General features: G+C 49.0%; 1 protein-coding gene across 2 annotated transcripts; it reads right to left on the bottom strand.

The window, feature by feature from the left end:
* Window positions 1-469: 469 nt before the first annotated feature.
* On the bottom strand, window positions 470-11469 carry NR2F1 (nuclear receptor subfamily 2 group F member 1). Of its 2 annotated transcripts, none has more exons than XM_081940025.1 (3): window positions 10623-11469; window positions 7487-8014; window positions 470-1813 (listed from the first exon to the last, which is right to left on the bottom strand). In XM_081940025.1, exons 1-3 carry the CDS (start codon window positions 11053-11055, stop codon window positions 1533-1535), a joined length of 1242 nt encoding a protein of 413 aa, XP_081796151.1. In that variant the 5' UTR covers window positions 11056-11469; the 3' UTR covers window positions 470-1532. The 2 variants fall into 2 exon arrangements, with proteins under 2 accessions (XP_081796151.1, XP_081796152.1); XM_081940026.1 differs by lacking the exon at window positions 10623-11469 and adding an exon at window positions 8558-10542 and having other exon boundaries at window positions 475-1813.
* Window positions 11470-11475: the final 6 nt, after the last annotated feature.

Raw genomic sequence — 11475 nt, 5'->3', positions numbered from 1 at the left:
GGACACAGGCCTGTCCTTGGGTCTGAACAGAGCATCAGACATCTGTATCTACAGCTCTCTTTTGCTCTCATACACCCTCTGGAGACCAAATCACCAAGGAATCCTTCTCTGAAAGGACCCAGAAACCTGAAGCCACACTAACTGATATTGGGGTGTACCATGTGTGAGGGAGTTTAAGACCCATAAAAAATATTTAACCTCGACAAAGATAGTCCAAAGGCAATCTCCCTCCTCCCACTCCAACCTTCACATGCAGCATTCCCATTGGTATTCCGGATTATGCACACAGAAGGGCTCAAAGCCACCAGTAGGCTATTAAAGGGATTCTCCAACTTTTCCTGTTTCGTCAGCTTCAGTCACCACCCTTGTAACATCAAACCAATTGGCGTGGGAACGCCGAGAAACAGAGGCACCTTACTAGACCCAGGTTCAACCTGTTATCTCCCATTCCCACCCTTTGAAAGTCTTGGGGGAAGCTGCAAACCAAGGGTTGGTGTGGGGAGGGAAAGTAGGACCCCCAACTCCACAGACAAGCAAGTGGGGAAGGGAACTCCAAGGAGCACAGATTAGGGGGAGGGCAGCGGGACTCCAGGTCCTTCAGGGTGTTCTTGCCTTTTGTTCTTTTTGCTAAATTCTTTTATTTGTGTTTAAATTCTCACTTCAATTTTTTTAATTCTTGAAGAACAGCTTCAACAACATATATCGCACTCATTATAAGAAGCAAAGGGTTATATCAAAAATTATTAGTATAGAATCACAGGAAGCCTGGTTTGGAACCAGAAAAAAATACAAAACAGATATAGATACATACACACAGAACAATTCCTTGTTTTTTTTAATAATTATTTGGAAAACGTTATTTCCCCTTCCCTAGATTTTTGTTTCTTGTGTTGGTTTATCTTCCTCTCCTTTTTATGCGCATAACGATGTTTTTAAATTTTACAAAAAAAGTGAAAATAAAGACTAATATTTTACAAAATGAAGAGCAACGTTCGTGGTCAGTGTTTCCCCGTGGGTCCCCCTCCCGTTCCCCCTCCCCCTCGGTTCAGTTCGGCTTCAGTTTCGTTTCTGAAAACTGGGTTTGCTGTACACTTGATCCCCATTTCGGTCCGTGATCAATCCAGGAAAATCCATCTAATCCTCTTCCTCCTCTTCCTCTTTCCTCTCTTTCTCGTAGGGGGGCGGGCGGGCGGGCGGGCAGTACAATGAGAAAAATCCCTTCGGTCTTTGCTTTTTTTTCTGTTCCTTCGTATTACAAAGTCTCCCACCTCGGGGTCGCCATTGGTTCCAACATAGGCGAGCTGCCCTCCTTTTTTGGCCATCGCCGCCGCGCCGGAGTTGCCAGCGTCCGCCAGTCTTTCCTTCCAGGCGAGGTCTCCGGGCTCTCGGCCTTGGGGAAGTGGGGCGTTTTGGGTCCCATTCTTTGCTCTTTCTTTCTCTCTCCTGGGGACCCCCCCTTTTCTGGCCGCTCAGCCGCAAGGCCCGTCGCGGGTCGCTAAGCGGGGCTGGTGGGGGGGAGGCCAGGGGCTGCTCTAGGAACACTGGATCGACATGTAAGGCCAGTTGAAGCTGCTGCCGGAGAGCAGCATGTCTCGGATGAGCGTCTCGATGGGGGTTTTACCTACCAAGCGGACGAAGAACAGCTGCTCGATGACCGACGAAGAGACGGTGCGCAGGGAAGGCAGCCGGAGGAGCAGCTTGCCGAAGCGGCTGGGCTGGTTGGGGTACTGGCTGCGCACGTATTCCTCCAGGGCGCACTGCGATTTCTCCTGCAGGCTCTCAATGTGCGCCGCGTCCGACAGGCCACAGGCATCTGTCCGGCCATCAGGAGAAGCAGCGGGGGCGAAAGGGAGAGAGACAGCAGGGCAAGAGGGTTAGCGAGGGCCTGGACATCCCGGCTAGCCGTCAGGTCGCCCCCCCCAACCCCGCCCCCCACCCCTGCTCTCCCGTCAGGAGACCCCCGGGGGACCCCGGGCAGCCATTCCCCGGGGCCTTCTTCACCTGACTGGCCTCTCTTAAAAATAAAAGGGGGTGGAGGGGACCGGAGTTCCGTTTTCGGCGCGGCAACCACGCGGCTGCAGACACCAGGAAGGGCCCAGGCCTCGCTTCCTTCCCCGAGTTGCATCCTATTGTTAGCCGGTGGACACGCGCACTTGCCCTCCCTGGCGTAGAGAGCGAGAGGGAGGGAAGGGAGGCCGCCAGGCCCCGCCAGCTGTGCGTGGAGGGTGGGGGCAGAGTGGGGAGGAAATCCTTCGTGGACAGACTCCCAAGGATGCCTCGGGATCCCCCCTCCTCCGGCGCGTCTTTCCACATTCGAGGGAAAGGCTCCCGGGTGGGCTGAATGAGGCCAGGTACGGCAGACGAGGGAACCGAATCAGACTAGGCTAGGATCCCGAGCCCGTTCTCGCACGAAAGGCAGCCGCCTCCATTTCCTGGAGGTGGGGGGGGGGGGGGGGAGACGAGGAAGGCTGAGACGGAGAGAGAGAGAGAGAAGGCGAGGTAGACTAAGCAGCGCCCTCGCTTTGTCTCCAGATCGAGAGGCGATCGCGGAGCCGTTGAAATGTGGCGGCGTTTCTCTTGGAAGCCGGATAATCATTGCCGGGAAAATGGCTCGGCTCCCGGCCCTCCCCCCTCCTTTCTCCCCGCTTTGCGCTAAGAAGGCCGCTTCTTCTTCTTCTTCTTCTGCAGCTGCTCTCGCTCGCCTTGACAAAGCTGCGCCTCCTGCCTGGCCCGAGCTGCGGCTAGAGCCGAGGAAGGAGGCCTCCAGAGAGTCGGGAAAGTGCCCAGCTCCAGTTTTCTTGCATCTCCCTCCCTCCTAACGCGTAGGGTTAAAAAAAAGAGAGAAAGAGAGGGCCGAGGTAGCCAGCTCTCCTTCCTAGTAGCTTTCCGACTGCCTCCCTTTTATTATTATTATTATCTCTTTTATTCATTAAACATGAAACTCAGTCAAATGAACGTTTAAACATGCCTCACAAATACCATTGACTGGTGCTAATGGTGGATGCGGGTTGCTGCCAGCGTCCTAGGTGTTGTTGTTGTTGTTATTGTTGTTGTTGTTGTTATTATTATTATTATTATTATTATTATTATTATTATTATTATTATTATTATTATTATTATTATTATTATTATTATTATTATTATTATTATTACAGGTACGGGGAGAGAGAGAGAGAAAAAAACAAGAGTCGAAGGAAAAGAAGCGAGGGGAGGGAGGGAAGAAGCCACCTGCGCATAAGCGGCGGGTGCTTCGGGCAGGGAAGCGGGGAGTCGCTGTCGTCTGCCTTGTTCAGATTCGCAACTTGTTTTCTTCTATCAATAATAAATATTTCAAAACATCCTGATCACAAGGCAGCCGTCAACTAGCAGGGCACTTTAGCGGAGATCAAAGCAGCTTTTGAGATGGATGTGTCTGTGTGTGTGTGTGTGTGTGTGTGTGTGTGTGTGTAGGTATGAATGTATTAAATCTGGGGGAGGGTCCCCTAAGCAGAGCTTAAAAGTGTAGCACCTTAGAAAAAGGCAATGAAAAATTATTTGCACAATTCTTTCTGAGCTGTTGTTTTAGCTGGCCTTGCGTGTGACACTGGTGACAGGCCGGGCCTTTCAAAAGATTGCCAGGCACCTTCATGCCCACGCTTCTGGCCTCAAGCGAAAATAGAAATAAACCAAGCCATAATTCAAACGCTTCTGAGGAAAAGACCTCGCTGACCCCAGCTACAGACTAAGGAGCGCTTAGATGTACAATTACGCACGCCCGACTGTTGTGCTAATCCATGCTTTTGCCTTAAATGCAGTGATCATTTGCAACATCTAAAATCAGAGGAGGAGGTGCAGGGAGAAAAAAAAGAGAGAGAATGTGAGAGTGTGAGAGAGAGAGGAAATGAGAGAGGGAGGGGGGGAGATTGCAATGCACAGACGTCATGCAACAGAGACCTGCCCTTATTTGTGGTCCATTATAGTGAAGAGTCACTATCTTCTTCAGCTGTGACTAAGAGATCTTCGTCCTCTTACACCCTCTAGCTTCTACTCCCCCTGTTTGCCACGTTGCCCTTTTCCACCAGGGTCTTCAGTTTCAGGCAACTTCTAAATAAGTCAGGATGAAAGGGTCTAGTTGCCTCAGCACATCTCTTTGGAGGCTCCCTGCCCTATTCTCTGGATTGGTGAAATATTTATTTCTGCTTCTGCTTTCTCCAGCTTGAGGCCACCACTGGGATTGTGAGAAAAGAGCATCGACAAAGCTCCCCTCCCCTTCTCCTTAATATATCCAACAGATGCTTAATAAAACATATCTTCTTCTGTTATTTTTCTTTCCCCCCCACCTTCTTCTTCAAGCTGTACTCCTACCTAGTGCATGAGGGGTGGGCTTTGAATTTACTTGGCACTCCTCGCACTCAAGGTAATTCTCTCCTCCCCAGCAAACATGTCTGGATTGAGGGGATGCTTTTTGACCAGACAACCTGAAAATTAATTAAACAATCTGGGCTATCTGATCGATCAGCTGATTGAGTTGAGATGAAATAATAGACCAAAGAAGGAGAGTGATGCGTACTCGCCTCCTTTAGCTTACTTTGAAGATAGAAAAGAAAGGAGAGGAGGAGACTAGGAAGGCAGAAGGTGATGGATGTAGAAACTATGTTTCTCTCATTTTTTCAAGAGGTTATCATTTCCCCTGCAGTCACTATTTCTTGGTATTTTCCTTTCCAATCAATGGCAGAGAAACTATATAAGTAAATAAAAAATGACTACATAGCACATGTCAACCAGCTTTTGTTATTAGGTGGAGCATATTTTACCTAATGCACCCAGGAGCCTTACGTGTTCAAAGAATTAAAAAATACTGTTGGCAAATGAGAAAATGAGAAATCAACATTTTGTTATTGCCTGGGAAATAGATTTATACAACTGACTGCTCTTTTTCTGTGGGTAATATTACCTATATAATTCCAAGTTGTAGAGGGATATGCCCTCCCATGTGATAATTAAAAATAGATTTGCTAAGGAAATTAGAATATTGGTGTGAAAAGTCAACATGTTGGGGTTACTTTTAAGGTGCTGTTTAGATGGAGGATAGTCTCCAAACTTCTTATGGGTGAACAAAAATATTCTGAAGTCCAGAAACTCACTAATCTCAAGCAGGCTTAAACACTGATCTCTCATCTAAAAAAACCCAATGATTTTGAAGCAAGACTTATTTTACATTTAGGATCAGATTGCTGAGTTAAGCCTCTGGGACCAGGTGGCTAAAAATGTTTTTTCCATCCATCAAAGTTTGCTTAAAAAGTTGGATGGCTTGATGAAAGATTTGCCATCAATTACCTTCTGGCCAGCAATCAAAACAAGATTAGCCCAAGTGGAAATGAGTGTATATAAAAACTGAAAGGAGGGGGCAGTTGGAAGTGGGGAAGTGTGGGGGTGGATGGGAAAGGACCATAAAAAGGGTTATGCTGGAAAATGCTATTTCAGCGGACCCATTGTTACCAAATGAATAATTATGAACAATTTAACATAGCGGTGAACTCCCCCGAAAAATATAGCAATCATATCTGTTTTATTAAATCAGCCAGGTAAGCCTGGGCCTTGAGGATTTGAGAAAATGGAGGGGGATGGGCGTCAAGCCTTTTAATCTGGGGACCATTTCAGTGAAACCTTTTTAAGCAGCCACTTTTCTTTATCTTTCTGGCATAAAAAGCTGCTGTTTTAAAACTCGTCTGAATATTTCTGCTCTTTGTCCAGTACTCCGCTGTCTCCAAAGGAATAAATGGGTTAAGAACAAGTATGGGGAGCTGCAGTTAAAATCACCCTGAAAAATGCCAGCAGGGTCCCTTTTTGTCAGTTGTGAAAAAACATGTTTCCGCCACCCCAAAAAACACACACAAAAAAAAACTCAGGGCAAAGATAAATGCGGCCCAAACGTGTCTCTGAGGCTGCTTCGTAAATCTCCCCCATTTGTTTTAAGATCTGCACTTGATCCTCTTGCAAAGAAAAGAGTCCTCACTACCAGCCCTGCATTTGCAGCCAGAGGAACAAGGGGGGGCAGTCACAGTCCACCTCTCTGAGCACTGCGCATACCAATGAGTCCCCATCTAAATAAATTATCCAGTGTTCAAATCGATATTAATACCATGTTTGCTACATTACAGTTTTGCACAAATTTAAGAGTCGTCTGGCCAGAGTGTAAATACTATTTCTCAGGCACGTGAGGCTAAAATATTGATAGATTCTTCCTCTCAATCAGAAATTTCAGCAAGTCCGGCCAATGAAATCTTTTGTATATTACTTTGCTTCAGGTTTAAAAGGGAATTTAATAGTACTAAAGCACGGCAAAAGAATTAAAAAAACCACCAACAACAGCATAACTATTCCCATGAACTTTCAATCTCACACAATCCTACTTAGGAGTAAATTCTGCTGCATTCGGGGACATTTATTTTTGAGCATGCGATTGTCCTGTGCAGAGTGCAAATTTAACTCACAGGCAGCCATACCTTTCCAGTAAGACCCAAAGGCCATCTTGTATATTTTATCCATAAATTTTTGATTTTGTTGATATATGGCTCAACTGGGTTTGCAATAATAAAAAGATGTCTGAATTTTTATAGACTTCAACCAGAGCACTTCAAAGGTGAGGTTAATATCCTCTTTTGCAAAGTTAATTTGAGCCATCTATCATAAACAAAATTATGGACCAGCACATTATCCATCCCTGTTCCTAATTTAATTGGGGGGGGGGGTTTGTTGCAACTAATCTGTTAGTATTGGTATATAGAGTTGCCTTCTGTGTTTCTATATATTTTTCCCCTGGGAACAAGAGCTTGGAGAATGAGAAACTACAGAAACTAAAGAAAGCAAAAGGGTTTGGAGATGGGGGAGAAAGAGAATAAAAATCTAGAGTGGAACTTGGGGTGAGCTCTCTCTCTCTCCACTTCTTTTTAAGCAGCAAAGGAGTGAAAGGGGGGGAGGGGGAAAGAGTTTTGGCCTTCAAGTCAATTTTTACCTGCTCCTCTGATCACAGCAATTGGAATTATGAACAGTTTCCAGTAAAGGGGCAGGGGGAAATCACAGAGCAATAAAGCAGTAATGTGGAGGATTTCTTTGTATCTCTGCCTTCCTATTCAACAAGCTCTGGTGAAAAACCTTGGCCAGGGGTTTAAACCTCCTCCTCTCTTTTCTCTCTTTCTTTTTAATTTACTCCCTGCTCGGAAGCCAAACTCCAGCCAAGGCAGCCACAGCAGCAGCCCTTCAGCCTTCGCTTTGCCAATTTCACCGCAGCACCTACAGTAGGAACCTACCCCAGCCCACGTCCACCAACTCGTGAGGCCTGGTAGGCCCCAGCGAGGTTTGGCTCTCACAGAGTCTGGCGGCAGGGAGCTGCCTCTGCCTTTGCCCCAAGTCTCCGGGAAAGGGCCTGCGAGGGCCTGATTCGCTTCCTCCAGCCTTCCCACCTCCCTCCATTCTTCCTAGTCCGGCCCGGGCCCGGCCCACTGACCTGAGGTGAAGAGGACGATGGCTTTGAGGCAGCTGTATTCGGCGGAGTCGACGTGCAGGGCCTTGAGCTTCTCCACCTGCTCCTGGAAGATGCGGATGTGGTCCATGAAGGCCACCACGCGGTCGGCGGACATGGGCGAGGCGTGGAGGCCGGCGGCGGCAAGGAGCGGGGCCACGTGCAGCGGCATGGAGCACTGGGCGGCATTGAGGACGAAAAGCTCGCTCCAGGTGAGGCGCAGCAGGGCCACCTGGTCGGTGATCTGCAGGTCTGGGAAGAAGGGGATGTTGCGGGCCCACTCGACGGCGCTGAAGAGCAGCCGCGCCGCCAGCTCGCAGATGTTCTCGATGCCCATGATGTTGTTGGGCTGCATGCACTGGCTGCCATAGCGCGAAGTCGGGTAAGGCTCGGCTCGCAGCAGCAGCGAGATGTAGCCCGACAGGTAGCAGTGGCCGTTCAGCGGGTCGCCGTTGGTCAGCGCGTACTGGCCCGGGTTCGGCTGGCTCGGAGGCATCCTTCCTCGCTGAACCGCTGACGAAAAGAGGGAGAGAGAGAGAAAAGGAGAGGAAATGTGCATCCAGCAGCCTGGGCAAACCCCAGCCCTCCAGGCAGCCCCTCGCCCCGCGCTAAGGCAAAGCAGCAGCAGCAGCAGCAGCAGCCCAAGCAACGCGCGCGCCCGTGCACACACACACACACACACACACACACACACGCTCACTCACAAGCGCGCTCCTTCTGACACACGCACACGCAGACACACACACACACACAAATCCGAAGGTATGGGTATGGGTAATGCAGCAGACACACAGGCACAGACATACACAATGTAAGCACCCCCACTCCCGCAACCTTGCATTGTTGTGCAAATGGGGACGCCCAGATGCTCCTGCGAGGGAGGTTGTCTTTTCTCCCCCCCCCCCGCAAGAAGAAGATGAGGATGAGAAGAAGAAGGAGGAAGAGGAGGAGGAGGAGGTGGTGGTAGTGGTGGTAGTGATACGAATAAAAGCACAAGCTTTTCAAAGCTGCCTCTGCCAACGCTTAAAAAAAACAACACACAATATCAGGTCCCACCTGCAAAATATTCCCGCTTCGTCTTTTCAAAGACCCAGTGAGACATTCTGAGTCCTCTTGAGCCCAGTCAGTGCTCAAAGTTGTTGCGGTTGCAAAATACCATCCAGCCAAACCTCCCCTTTATTTGCCAGTCTGGAATCGCACAATAAGGCTACCAAACTGGGAAGGGGGAGGTGGGGGTCAGGGAGAGCGCTCCTTAGCCTTTGCAAGCTACTGTCGCCTTAACAATCAGGTCCCAGTCCCACTAAACACACACACACACACACACACACAGAGGCAAGCCTCTGCCCAATTTAAATGAAGCACTCTGTATTTAAAAGGATGGGGTGGGGTGGGAGGTTGTTACTGTTAAAAGAGATGAATTAAAATAAATTGTGAACTTACAGAAGCCAAACATGAGCGGCAAGGAAAGAAGGATGACACTAAGTCTTTAACTGTATGATTCCAGAAAGCACCAACTTGCTACTGCTTTGGCCAGTGAAGAAAAACATTTGCAACTGTGCAGCATGCACAACACATACATACGTACACACACGCCTGCACGTACTACTCGAATGCCATGGATGCATTCACTGTCCCAAATGTAACATGTGTTTGGATTTATTTAAAGCTGAACAAAGTTTGTGTATGTGTGTAAGGGCGTAAGTGTGTCGATCTACTAATCCGAGGCCAAAAAATTCTAACTTGAGACTTATAAAAATAAAGGTGACAAGGTGAAGAGAGGGCCTCTCGTGAACATTTTAACCCCTCCCCCCCAAATTAATACTTCCTTTTTCACGCCATTGCATATTTTAATCATTTTCAATCAGGGTATTTCTGTCTTGCCTCACTTCGATTTCTGTTACTATAGTTTAGACTTCCAAAGCTGCAGCTGTGCATTTCAAGCACAGTTCAAAAATAGTGGCACATTTTATCTCCTTCATATATTTTTGTGCTGATTAATTTCTAGTTATGTTTCTTCAAGATGTCTTTCCTGACAAAAGCTGGCTGAAGTTAGAAATGAAGTCATCAGTGGACAGTTTAAAAAATAATAATCCTTTTTTGCTATGGCACAAGGGAGAAAGCATTTCAACATATTATTTTTTTTTCAAATTTTCACTGCAGAAAATGAATTATTGGATCTATTTGACACTTAGGGCATTTTAAATCAGAGCTTGCCTATATTGCAGCAAACCTGGGCAAAGGAAAAGTAGATGGAAACATATTATAAATAAAGGGTGGGGGAATTACCTTGCTATTACAACTCTGGAAGTATTTGTGTCTGTTTTCAAACGTTGACAATCCAAAAAGAAGCTATGCTTTATGGTAACAACAGCAACAGCAGCAGCAGCAACAACAACAAACACAGCAATCATTGACTTGGGGTGGTTTGCAACTGGGAAGTACTACTACTACTGTATTTAAGAGACAATGGGGTTTCCCAGGGAAATGAAATGAAGAGCACACAGAGGGTTGAGGTTGGTGAAATGACAAAAGTTTTTTTTTAAAAAGCAGAACACATTCACACACTTTCCTCCCAAAGCACGAGGGGGGGAAAGGAATCTCGGCAAAGGCCAGATGTTGGGAAACGAGGAGTAAGCTAGCAGGTGAGGAAAGCGGCAGAAAGTAGCAATACAAGCGGCACAATTCACACAGACAGACAGAGGCACGCACAGCCTTGAAACACATTTTCGAGGAAGTTTGACTCGTCTGAAGTTAGGATTCCCATCCAACCACCCCCTTCCCATTTAAATAGGAATTAGAAATTCTTGAAACGAGGCAGGGAAAGCCAGCATGGAAAGAAAAGGCTGCTTATTTCTCCCTTTCCTCCTTCCGAGTCACCATCATCATTATTTTTTTAAAAAAGGCAGGCATGGGGAGAGGCAGAGTCGACTCATAAGCTCGGTAGCCTTGGGTGATGACATTAATAGTAATAATAATAAGAGCACTAATAATCTGCGGATGGAGCGGGGAGCTGCGATGTGGTGGTGCGGGGAGGGCAGCAGGTCTCCCCCCTTCCCTCTCCGGGACCCGCTCCTCCACACACCCCGCCTGGAGTTTAGAATAGGGAGGAAATCATATTCACCTTCCCTCCTCATGCCCACTTTGAGGCACTTCTTCAGGCGGCAGTATTGGCACTGGTTGCGGTGGTGCTGGTCGATGGGACAGTTCCGATTGGCCCGGCAAGTGTACGTTAAGTTCCTGCGGACGCTCCGCTTGAAGAAACTTTTGCAGCCCTCGCAGGTGAACTGCCCGTAGTGCTTCCCGCTGGACTTGTCGCCGCAGACCACGCACTCGATGTGCTGCTGTTGCTGCTGTTGGCTCTGGCCGGAGCTCTGCTGCTGCTGGCCCTTGTCGCCCGGCGTGGACGGGGCGCCCGGCTGGCTCGGCGTTTGCGGCGTGTGGGGGGCCGCCGAGGCCCCTTGCTGCGGATCCCGGCCCGGCTGAGCTGCTCCGGTGGGGCCGCCCCCGGCCACGTCCTCTTGCGCATCTCGCCAGCTGCTAACTACCATTGCCATATCTCAGGGCCCGCGGAGGAAAAAAAAAACGGGGGGGGGGGCTCCGCCGGGGAAAAGGCCGGGAGAGGAGGGGGAGTCCGGGCTGGGTGGGGGAGGGGTGGGGTGGGGTAGAAGGCGGCTTCTCGGGCCGGGGTGGGGTGGGTGGGGGACCAGAAGCGAAGGCTCAGGACTCTCCTGCTTGGCTGCTGCTGCTGCTGCTGCTACGGCCGCCGCTGCCTGCTCTCTTGGCTGGTTGCTTTCCCGCTGCTCTCCCCTCCTGCCCTGCCCCCCGCCTGCCCTCCTTCCTGCCTTCTTCCTCCTCTCCGCCTCGCCTTCCCCGCTCCCGCGTTTTCCCTCTCCCCGTCTCGAATTCGGGGTGATTCCTCGGGAGAGGGCGGTGGGATTCCCGCGAGCTTTCAAGGCTTCTCGGCGGTTTTTTCC

This window comes from Natrix helvetica (assembly GCF_964273705.1).
Source record: "Natrix helvetica genome assembly, chromosome: 2".
Lineage (NCBI taxonomy): Eukaryota > Metazoa > Chordata > Lepidosauria > Squamata > Natricidae > Natrix > Natrix helvetica.
This window is presented reverse-complemented; position numbering and strand designations above follow the sequence as displayed.